Source organism: Dipodomys ordii, unplaced genomic scaffold, assembly GCF_000151885.1.
Source record: "Dipodomys ordii isolate 6190 unplaced genomic scaffold, Dord_2.0 Scaffold212, whole genome shotgun sequence".
Taxonomy (NCBI): domain Eukaryota; kingdom Metazoa; phylum Chordata; class Mammalia; order Rodentia; family Heteromyidae; genus Dipodomys; species Dipodomys ordii.
This window is the reverse complement of record NW_012267428.1, coordinates 730,771-752,697: the sequence shown is the minus strand read 5'-3', so window position 1 is coordinate 752,697 and position 21,927 is coordinate 730,771. Positions and strand designations below refer to the sequence as shown.

At 43.6% G+C, this 21,927-nt stretch overlaps 1 protein-coding gene across 1 annotated transcript in view; it reads right to left on the bottom strand.

Annotated features, from left to right (window-relative positions):
- The window catches only part of Tcf7l1 (transcription factor 7-like 1 (T-cell specific, HMG-box)), a gene marked incomplete at its 5' end in the record, with an annotated part of 171,165 nt that extends 149,240 nt beyond the window's left edge, over positions 1 to 21,925 (bottom strand). The window contains 3 exons of the mRNA XM_013035436.1: positions 21,278 to 21,405; positions 21,642 to 21,705; positions 21,791 to 21,925. Coding sequence (XP_012890890.1) covers positions 21,278 to 21,405; positions 21,642 to 21,705; positions 21,791 to 21,925 — 327 coding nt within the window. The remainder of the gene's footprint in view (positions 1 to 21,277; positions 21,406 to 21,641; positions 21,706 to 21,790) is intronic.
- Between the last annotated feature and the right edge of the window lie 2 nt (positions 21,926 to 21,927).

Genomic DNA, 21,927 nt, shown 5'->3' with positions numbered 1-21,927 from the left:
CTGTAATCCTACTCAGAAGGCTGAGATCTGAGGGTCATAATTCAAAGTCAGCCCAATCAGGAAAGTCTGTGAGATTCTTATCTCTAATAAAACTACTCAGAAAAATCCATTAGTGGTACCGAGGTAGAGTGCTAGCATTGGGCAAAAAGGAAGCACAGGCAGAGAGACTTCAGGCCCCAAGTTCAAGCCCGAGGACCAGCACCAAAGTCTTCTATATGCCTGGTGCTAAGAATGCCAACAGTTAGTGAACAAAACAGACTCACTTCCTGTCTTCTTCAGTGAGTTTAGAAGACAAATATGTAATGGATAATTAAGCACATATTTGCCAACAGTGAAATATGCTCAAGTACAGGGAGCTGAGAATTTACAGTAAGGCTGGCAGGCAGGGAAGTATAAAGTGAGATCTAGGCGTGGGGTGAGGGACTGTGGCTGGAGGGGAGCACTCCAAACACAAGGAAAGCCTTGGTCAAGTGAGCCCCAGGAATCTGCATAATACACTACCCTCTGAGGGGTTATTATGGTGTGTTAAAGGCCTGAGAAGTCCTGCAGAAATGAGGCACAGTGTATTCTACCTAATAATATCCCAAAGATGTTGCTCTGGGAGGTAGTGATAGAGGCACTATTGTTCTAGCCTATAAGAAACTGCAGCATAATACAAAAGCCCTTGTTCCTATAACTGGAAAACTATCATGTGTCCTTTCAGAAGAGCCAAAATACCTTGGAGTTGCTAATGTAATTCTAAAGTATTTTCCTTGGCACAGGCCTATGAAAACATATGGTCTCCACAACTGTGCTCATACTCCCAGTATCACAGATGAAGTTCACAGACATGAACAAAGGTCTAACTCTAGCAAGCACCTCTGCTTTGTTTATTTTTAAAAGGATATACAGCCTCGATTCTGAGATGAATTGGAAAAAACTTTCATAATAAGCAAAATGAAAATGATCAGCTACCAATATCAACTTATCAAAAACTTCACACTGAAAGATACCAGAACTGAACAATGATTTCCCTTGTTAGCCTAAAACTGTCCAGGAAGAAGACAGGTTTTTACTATTTATTTTATTACATGCTGCGCATAAAAAGGAGGGAAATAGAAATAAATAATATCAGGCCTTCACACATGTGCAGAAAGAAGGCAGACTTTGTGTACGAGGCACCGTACCAGGTTGATGGTGATTAGAAAGAGAATATGACCTCAGGGGTCCTTAGGAACACAAATTCTCAAAAAGTAGCCACCCCAAATTCAGCAAAAAGCACTTAAATAAATACATGTATAGCTCCTCAGAAAAGTGCTTGTCCAGCCATGAATGAGGACTGGGTTCAATTCCCAACACACAATCAATCATCAATCAATGCCTCAGAAATGATGCTATGTAGAAACTGAATTATATAGTGAAATCTTGAAAACCCAGAACCACCACATGGAGCAGTAAGTTCATTTAAACAAAGTACTTACTATGTATCAGACATTGTTCTACATGTGTATGTACAACCTTATTTAATCTTTGCAACTACGAAGTAGGTCCCAGGAATATATGGCCTCAAAGGAGGGCAGGAAGCATGGCTCAGAGGTATCATGCCAGTCTAGCAAGTGTGAGGGCCTGAGTTCAAGCCTTAGTGCCACCAAAAATATAAGTATATAAAAATCTTAAAATACCATGTGTATATATGTATGGTCTTAGCCTCAGTATTAAATGGAAATCTGTAATTCAGTATTCCGTTTTTGCTTCAATCTTCACAAGATTTCAACTTCTCCCTGATGAATGATCATATGTTCTTTTTTTTTTTTGGTCAGTTGTGGGGCCTGAACTCTGGGCCTGGGCACTATCCCTAAGCTCTTCAGCTCAAGGCTAGCACTCTACCACTTGAGCCACAGCACCACTTCTGCATTTTTCTGTTTATGTGGTGCTGAGGAATCGAACCCAGGGCCTCATGCATGCAAAGCAAAGCACTCTACCACTGATCCACCTTCCCAGCCCCTGATCATATGTTCTTAAGGTGACAAACACTTAATAAGCAAAATAATATGAGCACTAATGAAACAAAGCATACTGTTTGGATTTGCTGTCATCATCTGAAGGTATGCATTCTATAAAGAGAACTCTCCTCAGGAAAATTTTGTGAGCATTTTCTGTTAAAATGCCATCAGGTATAAAAATATATATGCATTTTTAAATTGAAAGAACAGAAAGTATGAATGACTATATATAGAACAATTTTCTCATACAACTGCAATCATGAAATTAATAGGGGAATCAAGATATTACCAATGTTAAGGATACACACAAAGAAGAATATGATATCATGTTAGAGCAAGTAAGTACTTACATGTTTTTAAATTACAATCAACTTATTATATTCTACTTCTTCTTTTGGGGGGGGGTCCAGTCATGGGGCTTGAACTCTGGACCTGGGCACTGTCCCTCAGCTCTTCAGCTCAAGGCTAGCGCTCTACCACTGAGCCACCTTCCCAGCCCCTATATTCTACTTCTAATCCATACAGAATTGCTTGGTGTCCTTAGAAAGTTTAACCAAAATAAACTGTACTGGCTATATGTGCATGCTAGTCTGCTAGTAATTTAGATGGTGGTCTCCAAATAATCTTGCCCAATAAAAGGAGGCAGAGTTCCTTCTCGAACTAGCTGGCTTTCTAAGTCTGGGACAGGAAATATTCAAGTTGGGCCTGGAACATCCTGTCATACCAGTATTGTGTCCAAGGAACTCGGGAACCAACTTACAGAGACTCCAACTAGCCAAAGATGGGACAGTTTGAATACCAGCAAGGATAGTAACTGCAACAGACTGAAAAACATTAAATAGGCTTAAATCTGTAAGTTTATAAAATACCTTTAAGTTCACTGGTCATCCTTTTAGGGTGACAGAAACTAAAAGCAAAGAGTCAAGCACTTGAATTGCTTTTACCATGCTCTGGAGCAGCCTGGGAAGGTGGCTCAGTGGTAGAGCGCTTGCCTTGCATGCATGAGGCCCTGGGTTTGATTCCTCAGCACCACATAAGCAGAAAAAAAAAAGCCGGAAGTGGCACTGTGGCTCAAGGGTAGAGCGCTAGCCTTGAGCTGAGGAGCTGAGGGAGAGCGCCCAGGCCCAGAGTTCAGTCCCCACGACTGGCCCCCCAAAAAACCCAAAAAAACAAAAAACCATGCTCTGGAGCAGAAGTCTGTAAACTTTTTCTGAAAATCTTTCTATTTCTGTGGGCCACTCATGGTCCCAATCTCAACTACAAAACTGGGCACCCTGTAATAAAAGCATCCCTAAGTAATATGCAAATGACTAAGCATGTGTTCTAATAAAACTTCTGTGTATCTGTGTTCTGTGTATCTATGTTCTAATTAAACATCACTTACAAAAACAAGAGGCACATTGGATTGGCCTGTGGACTTTAGTTAGCTAACCTCTGATATAATGTAACTAAATAGTTGATGATAGGTCACTCATTCTTTAAAAATATTACAACAGATGAATGCAACAGAAATGATACAAAGTATTACTATTTCAAAACTAGAAATAAAATAGAGGTAGTGGGTGCCTCTGACTGTTAACATCAGAGGGACAATCAGAATCTAAGTATCTCTCCATAGGCTCTCTATGCAGCAGTCTTACAAAAACACAAAGAGAGAAATGGTTGAGGATATAGCTCAGTGGTTGAGTGCTTGCCTAGCATGACAAGACCCTGGGTTCTATCCCCAGCATGGGGTGAGGATGGAAGAGGTAGCCAGGTGAAGCAGAGAAACACTGAAGCTTGATGATGAATGTAGGCAGAACCCCAGCATTGGAGAGATGGAAACAAGAGAATTTCAAGCTACATAGTGAATCTAAATCTAACAATTCTGAAGAACTGCTGGGGACTAAGAAACAGGTCAAAAGACATTTGGGGACTGCGTTTAACAAAATCCAGACTTTGAGAAACTTCTTAGTCATCCACATAAAAACCTAATTAGGAAGTTCTTTACATCCTTTGAAGAATACAGAGCAGAATATCAACTCTGATAACAGTTCACTAGGAAAATACCCTCCAAAATCATGTACTGTAATTTCTTGATAAATCACCTTTGATCCAGACATAATAAAATATTATAATCAGTAAAAAGAAGTTGTTTTTTGTTTTCCTTTGTGTTGCTGGGGCCACTTAGTGCCTGGTACATGCTGGCCAAATACTGTATCTACAACCCAGCCTTATTTTTTTAAAAACAAAGACAAACAAACAAATCATCCTATTTAGTATTCACAAATCTGACAGCAACTTGAAAACTAATATTCCTGTATTATAATTTTAATTTTTTTGACTATTTGACTACCACTACAGCAATAATTGTTCCTGGCAAAAAATCATTAAGGGTTACTAAAACCAGTAGGTAAATATTTGGTAAGAAATGGGATATTTGGGGCTGGGAAGATTGGCTCAGTGGTAGGATGCTTGCCTAGCATGCATGAAGCCCTGGATTCAAGTCCTCAGTTCCACATACACAGAAAAAGCCAGAAGTAGAGCTGTGGCTCAAGTAGTAGAGCACTAGCCTTGAGCAAAAGAAGTTCAGGGACTGTGCCCAGGCCCTGAGTTCAAACCCCAGGACTGGCAAAAAAAAAGGGGGGGGATATTTATATTGTCTCAAAGTTATCTCCCACAAGATACTAATTAAGAAAAAAATGGTAACCTTCTTGAAGAAACTTGACAGAATTTTTTTTGGTAGAAGAGAAGGAGGGGATTAAGGCATAATACTCCTGAGTAGCCTAGGCTAACCTCTGATTTTTCTTCCTTGTCTTCCCTTTGTGCTAAGATTACAGGTATTCACCACCACACCAGATTCCTAGTTAATATATTAACCATGATAAAAATCAACATCAGCTATAATGAGGAGAAAGTAGATAGTGTTTCCAATTCCTCCTGAAAATACCATACTTCCGGCCCAAAAACGCACAACCTAAATCTACTTATGAGGAAAAAGGTCATGAACGTGAGAGACACAGGCTGAAAACTAGATTATTCTAAGCTGGAAAAGATGCCAGGCACTGGTGGCTCAGGCCTGTAATCCTAGCTACCCTGAGGATCGTGGTCTGAAGCCAACCAAGGCAGGAAAGTCCGTGAGACTCTTGTCTCCAATTAACCACTAGAAAACTGGAAGAGGCACAACAGCACAAGGGGCAGAGTGCTAGCCTTAAGGCAAAAGAGCTCAGAAACAGTGTACAGGCCCCAAGTTCAAGCCCCACAACCAACAAAAATAAAAAGCAAAATAAACTGGATGAGATTAACAAAATAAGGTAACATCATAATGTGATCTTGTGCTCCTCTGACCCAAAAAGAATTTTTTTCTTTCTGCTGGTTTGTTTTGTTTTTTGGTGCTAAGGACTGAACAAAGCATCTCACAAGCACTCTAAACAAGCATTCTGTCACTGAGTTACACCCCCAGCCTCCAATTTAAAATTATATATATATAAAGTATATCTCATATTGGGAAGGAAAGGGATGATAGGGGAAAAATAAAAATGCTTGATAGGAAATGGTCTCATTGCCTTGCTCGTGTAACTGTAGCCCCTCTGTACAGTATCTTTACAATACAAATATATAGGGGCTGGGAAGGTGGCTCAGTGGTAGAGTGCTTGCCTTGCATGCATGAGGCCCTGGGTTCGATACCTCAGCACCACATAAGCAAAAAGAAAAAAGCCGGAAGTGGTGCTGTGGCTCAAGTGGTAGAGCGCTAGCCTTGAGCTGAAGAGCTGAGGGACAGCGCCCAGGCCCAGAGTTCAGGCCCCACGACTGGACCCAAAAACAAACAAACAAACAAACAAAAAATATATATATATATATATTAAGAACAAATGTATATATATCATATTATCCTATGGCTACAAAATAAATCATTAAAATCTTAAAGTCTGTGGGCTGGGAAGGTGGCTCAGTGGTAGAGCGCTTGCCTTGCATGCATGACACCCTGGGTTTGATTCCTCAGCACCACATAAGCAAAAAAGAAAAAAGCCGGAAGTGGCCCTGTGGCTCAAGTGGTAGAGCACTAGCCTTGAGCTGAAGAGCTGAGGGACAGCGCCCAGGCCCAGAGTTCAGGCCCCACGACTGGACCCAAAAAAACCTTAAAGTCTGTAGATGAGGCAAAAGTATGTCTCTGTTAACTTCTGACTTTGGTAACTATACAATGGTAAATGTCCTTTTATTTGTTTTATTTTGGCCAATACTAGGCTTTGAACTCAGGACCTCATACTTGCTAGACTTTGCTTGCTCAGATGGTACTCTACCCCTTGAGCTAGGCCTTCAGCTCTGCTATTTTGCTGGTTATTTCGGAGATGGAGTCTCAAAGACTTTTCTGCTCAGATTGGCTTCAAACTTTAAACTTCCAGATCTCAACTTATATCTTCATCTTACTTAATACTCACATATATGCTATTCAGTCACACAAAAAGAGTCCAGCTACTTTAGAAATCACGTTCCTAAGTACTTTGAGTGTAACTTACGAAAATTCATTTGGAAATTAAATGTATATGTGTGTATATATAATTTATATACATTATACTTAGTATTGCATAAATTTTTCCACATATATAAGGTATATAAAAGCACAGACATACACATACCATCCTGATGACAGCTATGTGATTAAGATCCCACATAAATTCATGATTATATAAAAGTGATATGTAAGTTCTTGCAAAGGGAACTGCCAACCATGCAAATTCAAAATCCTTATGAAATTCTGATGCTATCATACCAATTAATTTTAAGCATCTCTGGCTTTTCTCCTGACTATACAATTTAGCCATTTCCTATAAAGATGTTTTAAAATACTACAACAATATATCTGCTTATTAAACTGTTGGTAACAGTGGGTGTGCTGAAGCATGCATGAAATTCCTGCACCAGAGGTAGAAGGATCAAAAGTTCCAGGCCAGCCAGGTACCAGTGGCTTATGTGCCTGTAATCCTAGCCACTGAGGAGGCTGAGATCTGAGGATCGTGGTTCAAAACCAGCATGGGCAGGAAACTCCATGAGACTCTTATCTCCAATAAACTACCAGAATGGTAGAGTGCTAGCCTTGAACAAAAGAAGTTCAGGGACACTGCCCAGACCTGAGTTCAATCCCAGGGTACATGCATGCGCGCGCGCGCACACACACACACACACACACACACACACACACACACACACACACTTCCAGGCTACCATGTGCTACATAAACAGCTAGACCTTGATTCAATTAATTAATTATGTAGATATATGGCTAAATCCCTGTTCACTATCTATCCTAATAGTACTACTACAATCTTGTAACAATAAATTATTTTTAATGGAAGTGTTGCTGTAGCCCAAGTTGGTAAAGTACTAGCCTTGAGCTAAAGAGCTCAGGGACAATACCCAAGCTCCAAGTTCAAGCCCCACAAGCAACCAAAAAAAGTATTTTAATAACATCTCTCATTTCTTTTTTTTTAATCTAGAAATCAATTTCTAGACATAAACATTTCATTTTAGCCTTGGTCAGTTAAATCCTGATTTTAAAACTCTGCATTATAAAACTAAAATGTTGAGCTGGGAAGGTGGCTCAGTGGTAGAGTGCTTGCTTTGCATGCATGAGGCCCTGGGTTTGATTCCCCAGTACCACATAAGCAAAAAAAGCCAGAAGTGGCACTGTGGCTCAAGTAGTAGAGCACTAACCTTGAGCTGAAAAGCTGAGGGGCATCACCCAGGCCCAAAGTTCAAGCCCCACAACCCACCAAAATAAAAAAAAAAAAAAACCTAAAATGTTAACTTAGTGAACCTCAAAGTGCTACAATTATTTTGCCAGAGCCAGGCCTGGGCATACATCACAAAACCATCATGGACGCAGGCCCTCTTGCCACAAAGCCTCTCTAAAAAGAAAGGGATTGGGGTTGGGAAGGTGACTCAGTGGTAGAGTGCTTGCCTCACATGCATAAGGCCCTGGGTTCGATTCCTCAGCACCACATAAGCAGAAAAAGCCAGAATTGGTGCTGTGGCTCAAGTGGTGGAGCACTAACATTGAGCTGAAGAGCTGAGGGACAGCGTCCAGGCCCAGAGTTCAGGCCCCACAACCGACAAAAAAAAAAAAAAGAAAAAGAAGTTGGGGGGGATTGGTTGTCAGTGGTTCAGTTCCACCATCAGTTAAGCCTGAAGCTACTCTCCACACATTCCTCTTTTGTGAAGGGTCAAAGGCTAGTCTAGGAGCTCACTTCACAGGCAGACCCAGCTTCTATCCTATCTCCTTCCCATATTAGCTCTCCTCAGGAAGGTCTAGGAATACTCTGTAAGAAGATCCTCTGCTCCAGTACCAGTGTCTCTCTGTTCCTGACAAAAGTGCTTATGTTAGAAAGTTGACATACAGTGTTTTAATTTTGAATACTCTTAATACTCCCGCCATACCTCTCCTCTATGCCTCCTACCTAGAAAACAAGTTTAGCAGATAATAATGACTAACTGGGCACCCCTGACTCACACCTGTAATCCTAACTACTCAGGATCTGGAGGATCAAGGTTCAAGGCCAGCCCAAGTAGAAAAGTTTGCTAGATTTCATTGCCAACATAACTGGTAAAAAAAAAAAAAAAAAAAAAAGCAGGGCTATAAGTGTAGCTTAGTCTAGCTAGTGCAGGACTCTTAAGTTCAAACTCCAGGACTATCAAAAAAAAAAAGTAATGACTACATCAAAATTATGTACACAAGAATATCCACACATTCAAAAAATGGGACTGGTCAGGATTAGGAAGTAATAAGCAAGAGACTAGGTCAACAGAAGAACATAATTACCACATATCATGATGTTTAAGAAGCCAAGTTGACCACTTCAAGAGGTCAGAAGAAAAACAAAACCAAATTTGGAGGAAAAGACTAATTGGAGCTCCAGAAAAAACAAGAAAGATTAAGCAGCACTTAACACCATCACTAGACTCTCAGTAAAGCAGCATTAAAGGCTCTAACTCCACCCAGATATGAAAAGGGCCTATGAAAGGGAAAAAAATTACTATTGTGAAGAATGAACACAGAGAGATACTACTCATATTTTGATGTGTACCCATGATTTTTAATCCTAGTTATTCAGAAGGCTGAGTTCTGAGAATCCCAGTTCAAAGCAAATCTGGTCAGAAAAGTCTGTGAAATTCTTATCTCCAATTAACCAGCAAATGGTGTTCTCTCTGAGGCACAGAGTTCAAGCTCCAGTACTGGCACACACGCACACACGCGCACACACGGATACACACACAACATGCATGCACACAATCTGTTCCAAAAAGCATTTTCACATTAATTTGTGTATGTCTGTGCGTGCGTGTGTGCATGTGTGCACGCACGCACGCACACACACACACACACACACAGCCCCAAGGCTGCAAAGCTGGCTTTCTCACCTGGGGAGGTGACTCTGGGCCACTTACTTCATCTCAGTCTCTGCTTCCTCAAGGAAAAACCAGAGGTTATAATATCACATGCACCAAAGTTCAGTGTGGGAAGTTATACCAGTGTGGTAAAGTGCCTACAGCATTGCTTTTTACTGTTGATGTTTAAATATTCATGCTGTCAACATTCAACAAATGAATCACTTATCATGCATCAGATAAACAAGTGTTTTAAGGCTCATGGTCTCTGGGGCATGGCTCACTGTGGACCTCCCCAATGGTGGGAAGGGTAGAGCTCCACTGAGCACACCTGAATTCTGGTCTTACGTCCATCATTCATAACTGTCTGCTCTTGCTTACCTGAGCTTGTGTTCCTCACTTGTGCATTGGACTGACCTATCCCTTCCAGCTCTAGACACTCATGTAAGGATTCTTGGTAAAAATCTCAGGATAAACCCACCCCTAGAAGGTCTGTCTTACAAAGACAAGTGCATTAATGAAGAGCAGTACAGTCTGAAACATCAGAACTTACTACAACCGACTTGTAAGTTGATCTGATTTACAGCCTCAGTGCTGTCCCTTAGCTTTTTCAGTCATGGCTGCTGCTCTATCATTTGAGTCACACCTCCACTTCCAGCTTGTTTTACTAGTTAATTGGAGATAAGAGGCTCTTGGACTTTCTGCTCTAGCTGGCTTCAAACCATGATCCTCAGACCTTAGCCTCCTGAGTAGCAAGGATTACAGGCTTGGGCCACCAGCATCCAACTCAGTTCCAGCTTTTTGATAGTTAATTGGAGGTAAGAGTCTCAAGGATTTGTCTGCCTGGGCTGGCTTTGAGCCTTGTCCTCAGATCTCCGCCTACCAAAGTAGCTAGGATTATAGGTGTGAGCCACTATCAGCCAGCGCCAGTATTTCTTTCATGGTCACTTTATACCATAATAATATTTTACAAATGACTGGGACTGATTTTTTTTATATTTGTAGATAGCTTAAAGATTCTTAAAATATCAAAAGTTTATGAAACCAACCATAAGGAAATAATATTTGCATGCTTGGTTTACCAGAGCTTGGTTTGTTAACAATGTTGCAATCCAGATCACAGGGATAGGGAGCAAATTTACTCCTTGGGCGTTCTTGTACTCATGTGCTGTTCCAACCTTCACCTATTGCAACAAAGCCAGTCTCCAGCTTCCAAACAAGTCAAAAGTTAGCAGATAAACACTTTTTCCTCAGGTGCTGAAGTTCCTAGGGCAGCAGACTAAAGGTTATTTCCTCCACTCTAGCACAGCCAGGCAGGACAACTTCACTCTCGGCCACTCCCTCACTCAGACGACTTCTGACTAAGGAAGGGACATGTCCAGTTGCAGTTTGTAAAGTTGGGATGAGTCTACCCACCCTCCAGTTCCAAGTGACAATTTCCCCCAGGATTTCTGAGCTGGGAAATAAAGGTCAGTGCCCTCTTCAGAGAGGGAGCCAGTGATACCAGGCTTGGGTGCAAAGTTACAAGGGTAGAATGGAAAGAGCTAGACTTTGGACTCACCACCAAGTTCAAATGGTGACACTTGCAATGACTAGCAGTACAACTTGATAGGATAAACTTGACCTCTACAAGTCTGTTTGCACAGAAGGCAAAAATGGGAATAACAAGCTTCTTCCATCCTACCGATTCAGGAACAATAAAAAATACAAAGATTGAAGCCAGGCGCTGGTGGCTCACGCCTGTGATCCTAGCTACTCAAGAGGCTGAGATCTGAGGATCACAGTTCAAAGCCAGCCCGGGCAGGAGAGACCGTGAGACTCCTTATCTCCAATAAACCACCAGAAAACCGGAAGTGGCGCTGTAGCTCAAGTGGTAGAGTGCTCGCCTTGAGCTGAAGAGCTGAGGGACAGCGCCCAGGCCCAGAGTTCAAGCCCCCCGACCGACAAAAAAAAAAAAAAAATACAAAGATTGTAATAGCCACTGACAAATACTTTCCAAATAGGGTGAAGCCATTTACACCCCTATGAACAGCCCAAAAGAGCAACCATTTCAGCATACACTTGCTGTGTATAGTCACACACACAGCAGTGAACACTCTGAATTCAAAATCTTAGTGTTAATCAGATGTGAAAAGGTATTCTTGTCTTAATTAGCATCATGGTAGGTTGAACATAGATTCATGTATCTGGGAGCCATTTATATATAGTTCATTCTGTGAATAGTATGTTTGGCTTTATTTTCTAGAATCAGGGTGAACACTTGGGGCCTTGTTCTCCTGAAAACTGATTTCCAAAAATGTTGTAACAGTCTGAGAGCATGAGTGCGAATTCATTTCCTGTCCTAGCAATTCCAAGTAATTAATTAGAGTTACCACCTGTTAGGATTTCAAAAAACTCTTTAAAAGGTCATAGTTAAGAAAACATTTTTTATGATTCTCTTTTCAAACACTGAATTATACTTCTACATTCAATGCTCATTTCCCACAAAAGTCAATATTATGCACACAACAGAAAGATTTAAGATTCTGAAATTTGTTTTAGAGCAGTGAAAGTACTCAGAAAATTTATATTAAGTGCCGGGAGCTAGTGGCTCATGCCTGTAATCCTAGATATTTGGGTGGGCTAAGGTTTGAGGATTGCATCCAGGCAGGAAAGCCCATGACTCTTATCTCTAGTTAACCACCAAAAAGCCGGAAGTGTAGCTGTTGCTCAAGTGGTAAAGTGCTAGCCTTGAGCACAAGAGCTCAGGGCCAACTCCTAGGCCCTGAGTTCAAGCCCCAAGACTAATACAAAACAAATGAAACCTTAACTAGGATCATACACATATATACATAAACAAACTGAAGTAGGGTTTACTCAGGGAAGGATTTTTACCGTGTAACTCCTCTGAACAATTAACATACAGCTTAACCAAATGAATACCAGAAAGCTGAAATATGTTTTTTGAGAGATGAGGTAAGGGGGAAGGGACCCAAAAGGAGACAGAAATGGTGGGCAGATGTAGTCAATACATTCATGTACATATGTGAAAATGGAGCCAGGAAAACTTGAGGGGATGGGGCAGTTGGGAGAGAAAAGAACAATGGAAGGGGTGAGATTGGCCAAGATGCATAGTACTTATAAAGTGATATATTCAATATCCTTTTAACAATTATTTGAAGATAATAATTTTAAAAAAGTATCTACTCAGAGCATATACACCTGATGAATGACAGAAATAAAGCAATCCCTGGAGTTCCTGGACAGCAAGTCCAACACAGAGAAAAGGCCAAGTCCCCTTCGTATCCCTCCAGACCCCTACATTCACAATTGCCAAAGTTTTGGAAACTTCATTTATTTCATTCCTCTATAAATTCAGTCCAATTTGGACAAAGATAATTAATACGAAGCATAGGATGCTTAAAAGAATTAAAACAAAAACCACAAACGCCTCCAAAATAGATTAGATTAGCCAAATTGGGGCAGTTCTCTGTAATCCTTCCCTGTCCCCAACTAATCTTGTACTCATCTCTGCCCCCAAATGCAAACAAGTTTGTGTTTTGATTCCCATCTTTATCACCCTTCAAAACCCGCCAGCTCCAGACAAGAGGCAAGAATGTCCCAAGTATGTTATATCTTTATATCAACACACAAACAATTTGTACTTAACAGGTAGCTAAGAAGCCACAACATTTTCAGCTTCATAATGAAGTAGAAAGGAAAAACCTGAGCCAGGCACTGGTGGCTCACATCTGCTACTCAGTAGGCTGGGATCTCAGGATTGCAGTTAAAAACCAGCCCAGGCAGGAAAGTTCTTGAGACTCTTTAATTAACCACCAGAAAACCAGAAGTGGAACTATAGGTTCAAATAGTAGTATACTACTCTAAAGCACAAAACTCAGGAACAACAACAAAAAAAAGAAAAGAAGGAAAAGCCTGAGCTGGACTCTCGAAACTCATGCTTGTAAAATCCTTACTACTCTGGAGGCAGAGTCCTAATGATCTAAGAATCTAAGTTTGAAGCCAACCTGGACAGACAAATCAGAATCTCTTATCTCCAATTAACCAGCAAAAAACTGGAAGTAAAGGTGTGGCTCAAGTAGTAGAGCACTAGCTTTGAGTGAAAAAGCCAAGCAAGAGTGTGTGGCCCAGAGTTTAAGCCCAAGGGGAAAGGAAGGATGCGAAGGGAACGGAAGCGAAAGGAGGGGAGCCTGTAGTCTCCCCAAGGCCAACAACACTCTTACCTCAGCCAACTGACTGTAAAAGTGAGAGAATACCTAACATGTTCACTCTATCAGTAGAGGAGAAAGCCTGTCTTCTTGTGATCTCATCTCTCATTTTCCATTCACCTTCAGTCCTGTCTGAGCACCTCTCCCAAACATCCTTAATACACTTTCTTTGGTAGATTATAGAGCCTATAGCTCTTCCCCTCCTCCTTCTCCACACCCAATCTTTTTTTTTTTTGGCCTGAGACTGGAAGTTGCATTGGGTAGCTGATGCTTTTGTTCATTGGCAGGCCTCCAACTAAAGGGTTAGTGTTTGTTGTTGTTGTTGTTGTTTGCCAGTCTTCTTAACTAAGTTATCTACAGTCTGGCTTTCCAACATCTTTCAGAAGGTGAAATGTGGCTTGTGTCCTGGAGCCTCCTCCTACCTGGCCCTTTGACTCCCTTCCCTTCCCCATCCACTCCCATCCCCTCCACTTCACTTCTCCTGCTCCTAGCATCCTCCCCGAGAACCTACTGACAGCCTCTCAGATGCAGAACTATTCTGGGAGCGTCTGTCCCAGCGCTGAGATGGAAGGCCAGGGTTCCACCTGTTGAAGTCATTCCTCAGGTTACCCAGGCTTAGACACCAAGAATTAACGGTGGCATCAGCTACTTTTTGTTCAGGTACCATCTCTCCTCAAAGAAATGCAAGTAACTCTGCCTCTCCCACACATTGCTTCCTTTCTACTGAAGGAAAAGAGCCCTTTTCCCTCTCCCTTGGCTCCTGTAAGTCTCCACACTATTCTAGCTCCTACACTATGCCCCTCCAGCCCACAATTATCTTTCTAAGCATTAGTATGTGGTGTGAGTCACATAACTTCTTGGCAAAACTTTTATGTGTATGTGCCAATACTGGGACTTGAACTTAGGGTCTCCCTCTCTTGCTTGGGTTTTTCACTCAAACTATATCTCTACTACATGAGTAATATATCCACTTCTAGCTGGTTAATTGTGTCTGACTTGTTTGCCTGGACTGGCTTTGAACCCAGATCCTCAGATCTCAGCCTCCTGAATAGCTAGGATTACAAGTGTTAACCATCAGTGACTGGCTTCTTTTTTTGTGTGTGACGCTGAAGATTGAATCCAGGGCCTCAAGCATGCTATGCAAGCATTCTACCACAGACCTATGTCTCTAACTCCTGGTGTAGCCTTTGATGATTCTCTTCTGCCAGTTGAATTAAGGGCAGATTCCTTCCCTGGCACTGTCTCTGAACTTCTTTGCTCAAGGCTAGCATTCTACCACTTGAGCCACAGAGCCACTGCCAGCCTTTTAGGTTTATGTGGCACTGAGGAATCAAACCCAAGGTTTCATGCATGCTAAACAAGCACTCTACCACTAAGCCACATTCCCAGCCCCTTTCCTCTCTCTTTGACTTTGCTCTCCCTGTGCTGGCTTCCACCTCAAGATGGAAGTGAAGGACTACTTGTTCTTTAAATACCTCTGTACTGCTTTGTTCTTCTACAATTAACAAGAATTATTTTGAATTTTAGAAGGAGTGAGCTGGTTGCTTAAGAGGCTGAGCGACGAAAGATAGTGGTTTGAGGATAAGACCTCAATCAACTGCTGGACAGGTTGTGCACATCTGTCATCCTAGTTTCATGGAAATAGGCAGCTGGTCATGCAGGCACAAGCAAAAGCAAGAAATAAGACCCTATCTCAAAATAACCAATGAAAAAGGGCTGCAGGCATGTCTAAGAAATGGAGTGCCCAGTTGTTAAGCATGAGACCCTGAGTTCAAACCCCCCACAAAATAATAAATGAAAGAAAGCAAGTGCATTTCAAACACTAGTTTAAAACCATTTCTTCTACCTGACTTTCTTGATTATCTCAGCTCAAAGAAATTTTTCCAAATTTCTCTTTATTTTAATACTGCTTCTCCTGGGCGCTGGTGGTTCACGCCTGTAATCCCAGCTACTCAGGAGGCTGAGATCTGAGGATCGCAGTTCAAAGCCAGCCTGGGCAGAAAAGTCTGTGAAACTCTTATCTCCAATAAACTACCAGAAAACCAAAGTGGCGTTGTAGCTCAAGTGGTAGAGCTCTAGACTGAAGAGCTCAGCTGAAGAGCTGAGGGACAGCGCTCAGGCCCAGAGTTCAAGCCCCACGACCAACCAAAACATAAATAAATAAATAAATAAATCTGCTTCTCTAGACTTAACTGCCTCATAACAAAGATTTCCTCTTGCAATGCTAATATTACTTTTTCCTAACATTATTTAAGGCAAAGACTAGATTTAATACATCTTATCGTTCATAGTTCCGAAGCCATTATCCATGATAAATACTTATTACAATTGAATTGAAGAAGAAGCTGGATGCCAGTGACACACACCTGTATTCCTAGCTACTCAAAGGCTGAGATCTGAGGATCATGGTTCAAAGCCAGCCAGAGCAGGAAAGTCTATGAGACTCTTAACTCCAATTAACTATCCCCTCTCCCTCGGGGAAAAAAAAAAAAGCCAGAAATGGAGTTATGGCACAAGTGGCAAAGTGCTAGCTTTGAGAAAAAAAAGCTCAGGGACAGCATCCAGACTCTGAGTTCAAACCCCATTACTAGCATATTAAAAAAAAAAAAGAAAAGAAAGTCACATTCAGAGCCCACACCATTTTTCTTGCTTTAGTTCATTTTCAGATAGTCTCTTGTTTTTGCCTAAGCAGGCTTATACAGTTATTCTCCTACCTCCATCCCCTGAGTATATGGGGTTTCAGACGCATACCACCACACCCAGTTTGTTTCTTAGTCTCTCTGATGTTTTGCTCAAGTTGGCTTCAAGTGGAAGGCCTCCTAGCTCCTCCTCCCAAGTAGCTGGGATTACTACAGGCATCATGCCTGGTCCAATATAACAATGGAATAATCTTTGTTAAAGGTTAAAGTTGTGTGTGTGTATGTGTGTGTGTGTGTGTGTGTGTGTGCACATGTGCTCATGCAGTACACCAGCCTTCCTTCACAAGAAGCTCTAGAAATGAAATTAATGAAGAGTGAGACCAAACCTGACCTTTCCAAAATTTTAACAAGTCAGATATTCCCTGCCAGATCCACCCACCCAAAGAAAAAAAGACGGACAGGGTTCAAATCCTTCCATGGATTTGAAACCAAATGTCAGCTTAGCAATTTCAGTGCCAAAACTTCAGCAACACAGTCAGGGCCCTCCCAAAAGTTTACTCCATGTGAAAAGCACTCATTAAACTCAAGAGTTATATTTAGTAAAAAATGGAACACAAGTTATATTTAGATGAAATGACTTAAAAGAATTTTACCAAAAACAGCATGTTTGTACTGATCTGCCAAAAGAAAAGATTTTCCTTAGCTGTTATATACAATTCCCCGACACAATCTCTTTATACTTACAAAGCGATTTCTGTGTCCAGGTTCTGTGCCTTATACTTATAATTCTAGCTACCTCAAGAGGATCATAGTTCTAGGACAGCCCAAACAAAAAGCAAGGCAAATGTCCCAGGCATGGTGGTATGAGTTTAATTTTAGCTATGGAGGAACCAAGGTCTGAAGCCAGGACCAGATAAAAGCAAAATCCTATCTAAAAAAATAACTGAAAGGCCCGGCGCTGGTGGCTCACGCCTGTAATCCTAGCTACTCAGGAGGCTAAGATCTGAGGATCGAGGTTCAAAGCCAGCCAGGGCAGGAGAGACCGTGAGACTCCTATCTCCAATAAACCACCAGAAAACCGGAAGTGGCGCTGTAGCTCAAGTGGTAGAGCGCTCGCCTTGAGCTGAAGAGCTGAGGGACAGCGCCCAGGCCCAGAGTTCAAGCCCCACGACCGACAAAAAAAAAAAAAAAAAACTGAAAGCAAAAAAAGGCTAATGGCATGTTTAAGTGATAGACACTAGCCTAATAAGCAAGAGGCCCTGAGTTTAAACCCTTACTGCTCCTAGAAAAAAACATTTCTGCTTGCCTCGAAGAACAGGAATGCCAATGGCATTCCAAGGCTACCCAGGGGAAAGTGAGATACAAAGAAATTTAAAAGTAAGTTGACATTTTAAAAGACCAGAAAGATTTCGTAAAAAATCTGAGTTGGGAGTGTTTGACAAAGACACAAGCAACTTGTACTTGCACTGCATAATAGTGACTTCTAAATGTACACACTGGACATACAAACTACAGTTGCACTCAACAACTCTTCCTAGACATGCTACTTTCCAAAATGTCATTAGCACTGAAGTTATAGTCACAAACTACTCAATCACTTTGTAGCTAGCTTGCCCAACCATAATGAACAGTTTTCTTTTGGTTTTCCTTCATCTTAAACAATTTTTCATATCCACTTACTAATGCTGCTGGAGCCGGACCAACCTGTTCCTTTGTCCCAGTAGCAACTATGCCAGTGAGTGAGGATGCTGAGACTTACTGCCAGCTATACCTAAAGTCTATGAACACCCTGAAAACACTCCAGCCGGGCCCCACTATTCTGGTTTGGAAGTTCTACAAAAATGTTAGCAGCAAATTGGGCATCAGTGGTTCACACCGGTAATCCAAGCCACACAGGAGGCTACTATCTGAGCATCCTGGTTCAAAGCCAGCCTACGCAGAAAAGTCTGTGAGACTCTTACCTCCAATTAATCACCATCAAACTGGAATGGAGCTGTGGCTCAAGTGGTCAAACACTAGCTTTGAGCAAAAATGCTTAGGGAAGTTGGGTGCTAATAGCTCATACTGTAATCCTAGCTACTCAGGAGGCTGAGATCTGAGGATCACAGTTCGAAGCCAGCCCAGACAGGATAGTTTGTGAAACTCTTATCTCCAATAAACTACTCAGAAAAAGCCGGAAGTGTCACTGTGGCTCTTATGGTAGAGCACTAGCCTTGAACACAAAGAGGCTCAAGGATAATGCCCAGGCCATGGGTTCAAGCAGGACTGGTAAAAATAATTAACAAAATATAAATATTTTTTTTAAAAACTCAGAAATGACACTCTGGCTAAAGTAGTAGGGCTCTAGCCTTGAGCAAAACAGCTCAGGGATAGTGTCCAGGACCAGCAAAAAAAGAAATAAATAAAAAAGCTCAGGGACAGTGCCCAGGCTCTGAGTTCAAGACCTAGGACTGTCTTACACTCTTGAGCCATGTATGTACACACACAAAATTTAGCAGCAGAGAACCAAGCAACTCATTCTTATACCACCTATAGGCCTTAGAGCAATCTCAACAGTTGTGCAATTTACAAGTGAAACAACAACAAAAAGACATAAGGAGCCAAAAAGAGAAACTGGATCATACATATTCCAAATTCCTCTTCACTCCAAACTATCAACTCCTTCCCTTTCCTCACCCCACATCTATCTACATCAGAGGACCACTCTGATCTAGTCTGTCTCCAGTGAAAACTACACTAATTACAATGATATAATCATCCAGAGGAAAACCCTCACCTCAGCCCTATTGTGCAAATGAGTACTTCATCAACTCCTCACTGGCTTTCTTCACTGGCCACAATGCCCAAGAATACAGTCAAATTAGAAAAAAAAAAAAAACTTCCCTACCACATCAATGAACTTTGTAACTAATCAGATGGTAGGCATAGAAGCACAGACTGTGAGGGTGGGCTGAACTCTATTAAGGCAATGCTCCCAGGAGACAAGTTGTAGGAATGGGAGCAGAATAGAATCCAGGCCCCCCCAGGAAAGTATCTTAGGATCCTGGGAAGGGAAGTGGTGACACTGGCTATTGTATAGGGGAACGGCTTCAAAGATGAGCAGGGACAGTCAGAAGCATGCAGATGAAGGAAACTGATTTCCCCAAGGAAAGCTCCAAAATCCTACACAAGCCTGGATTTAGTCATCAGGAATCTACAATGTCAGCAAAAATTAGTCTTTGGAAGTCGTTATACAGAAGAACACAGAAAATGTGGTAGAAGGGCAGAAAGAAGGGACAAACAGAAAACCTGTCTTACTTGGGATCTTAATAGCCAAACAGGAGACCAAGAAATACAGTTGTCAGAGTTATGGTACAAACTTTTTAACCTGAGAGGCCAGAAGAATAAAAATGTCCTAAAATGACTGGAGGTATTTCCAGCTTGAAGTCTTACGTGGAACATTTCTGATGGCCTAGGGCCTGGTTCAGAGCTGGCTCCCAAACCCCACTCTCCAGACATCCTAATGATAAATAGAAAACTGGGACTTTGGTGGCAGAACTCTTCCCAACGCATGCAAAGTTACGGGAAGTGTCTGCTTCCATCCTCTGCAGCTATGAGAGGGAAAGTTCACCCAACTTTTACCCACATCGTTTTTCTTGAAATGTGGATGAGAAAAGGCAACGGTCACAGGTCAATGTCCAGCTTTCACTGCAAAAGTGACACAACAGGATTTCCTGGGGTATTCCAGTTCAGCAGATGCAAAGCTGCAGGGTCTCCCTGCCAGGGCAAAGCCAGGAGGTCTGGGTGGTTCTGCAACCCTCTGGATCCATCAGAGCCTCTCACACAGCCCCCACACTCCATCAAGTGATGTACATGCTCCCCACTGAACCAAGTGTAGAGGCCATCGATCTCCACAAACAATCCTACAATAACAGCAAGGACAGCCCACCTGTGCACACCTAACAGTTCTTTAGTTATGATCCTTATTTAAGGCCTACTGTAGCACAAAGTGAGTTTGCTGTCTGGGAAAAGCCGTTCCTGAAGGTCCAACACTCCCAGCCCCCACTGGAGAACAAACTAGCAGGCCCTGGAAAGTTGGGCGGGAAGCAAAGAATGAACTGTGTCCAAATGGCAGTCCGAATCAGGCCTGGCACACAGTAGGTGGGTGCTCATCTGAGACCTGCCAGCGGACCCAGCACCAAACAACCCAAGGATGGAGAGGCAGTTCCGGGGGGGACACAAAGGCCTCGCAGCCCCGGACAGTACCCCCTGGCTACGCAGGGGAGGAGGCGGGAGCTTAGAGCCCAAGAAGGGGGTGAAGGAATCCGCCCTCATTTGCACTTCGTCTGGGGCCCAGTCAATTTGCTTAATCACTGCTGTAAATGCCAGCCCCCAGCACACAATGCGCGCCCATTAACAGGTTTAAAGTGTCCTAGCGGTCGCTTTAAATGAGAAAAGCCGGCAACAAAAGGGGGGGGAAAAGCCAAGTTCCTTCACTCGGAGAAAGCCTAGGATCTCCCTCAAAATCTTCTTAGGGAGTTTAAGATCCAGAGTTCAGTAGAGCTCTGCAGAGACCCGAAGAGAGAAGCCCGGCGGTGATGGGGGGGGGGGGTTTGGGGAGGGTCGTGGATAACCCACCACGAAGAAAGGGTTTGTCAAGACCCAGCTCCAGGTCGCCCAGAGAACCTGGAGAATCGGGCACCACGCCGTCCACCCGGCTCCGGCCGTTCCCTGCCTAACTGCCAAGCTGACCGATCTCTAGGAAGGAAAGCGAGGACACCCCTTTCTCCTTAAAGCACGCACAAATCCAAGTTTTCCTTTTGGCACAAGCTTCCTTTGAGGCCAAGGGAAGATCCCAGAGGTGGCTCCTAGACCTCGATCCGTAAAAGGGACGAAGTTAAAGCAACTTTTCTCTACAGGCGCGGGTCAGCGCAGCCTCGCGCGCGGCGGCCACCGAGGAGTTGAACTCTGCAAACAAGTTCTGCCCGGGATCGGCGCAGGAGGCCCCATCCCCCACGCCGTGGCCGAGCACCGGGGGTGCATCCCGCCGTCCCCGCCCGGCGCCCACCCACCCCGGCGCAGCCCCGGCCGGCCGACTCGCACTCACCGTGCGCGCTCCTCCGGGAGACAGGGGGCCGTTGGAGAGGTACGGGCTGCTCAGGTCCGGGATCATCAGGAAGGGGTACCCCGGGTACGCGGGTCCCTTAAAGAACGAGCCGTCCTGGGGCCTTCTCACTGCGGACAAAACCAAGACAGGGTGAGGCCCCCCGGGACGGCGCCGCAGCAGGAAACTCCAGGAGGGGACGGGGACCCCGAGCGCCCCTCGCGCGCGCCCCAGGGTGGCCGCCGCAGAGCGGGGAGGAGCGGCGGGAGCTCGGACACCCGGACCTGGGAGGGGGGGACCCCCGAGGCGCGGGACGCTCCGGGGCCCGAGCGAGACTGGAGACCCGAGCAGCCGGGCAGCCACGTACCTTCGGCGAAATAGTCCCGCGGCTTCTGGAAAGCGTCCCGGGCGGGCTGCGGGCGCCTCTCCGCCTGCGAAGGAGACACAAAGGCGAGGGCGGGTGAGCGGGAGAGGAGCTGGGGTCCCCCCCGGGGCTCCCCACGGGAGCCGCCTCACCTCCGAGTCCGAGCTGCTGCTCTGATTCTCCGACTCGTTGACCAGGGACGACTTGACCTCGTCCAGATCGCGCTGCGCCGAGGCGCTGTCGCTGCTCGGCTCCTGCTCCTCGCCCCCCTCGTCCTGGAAGGGGATCA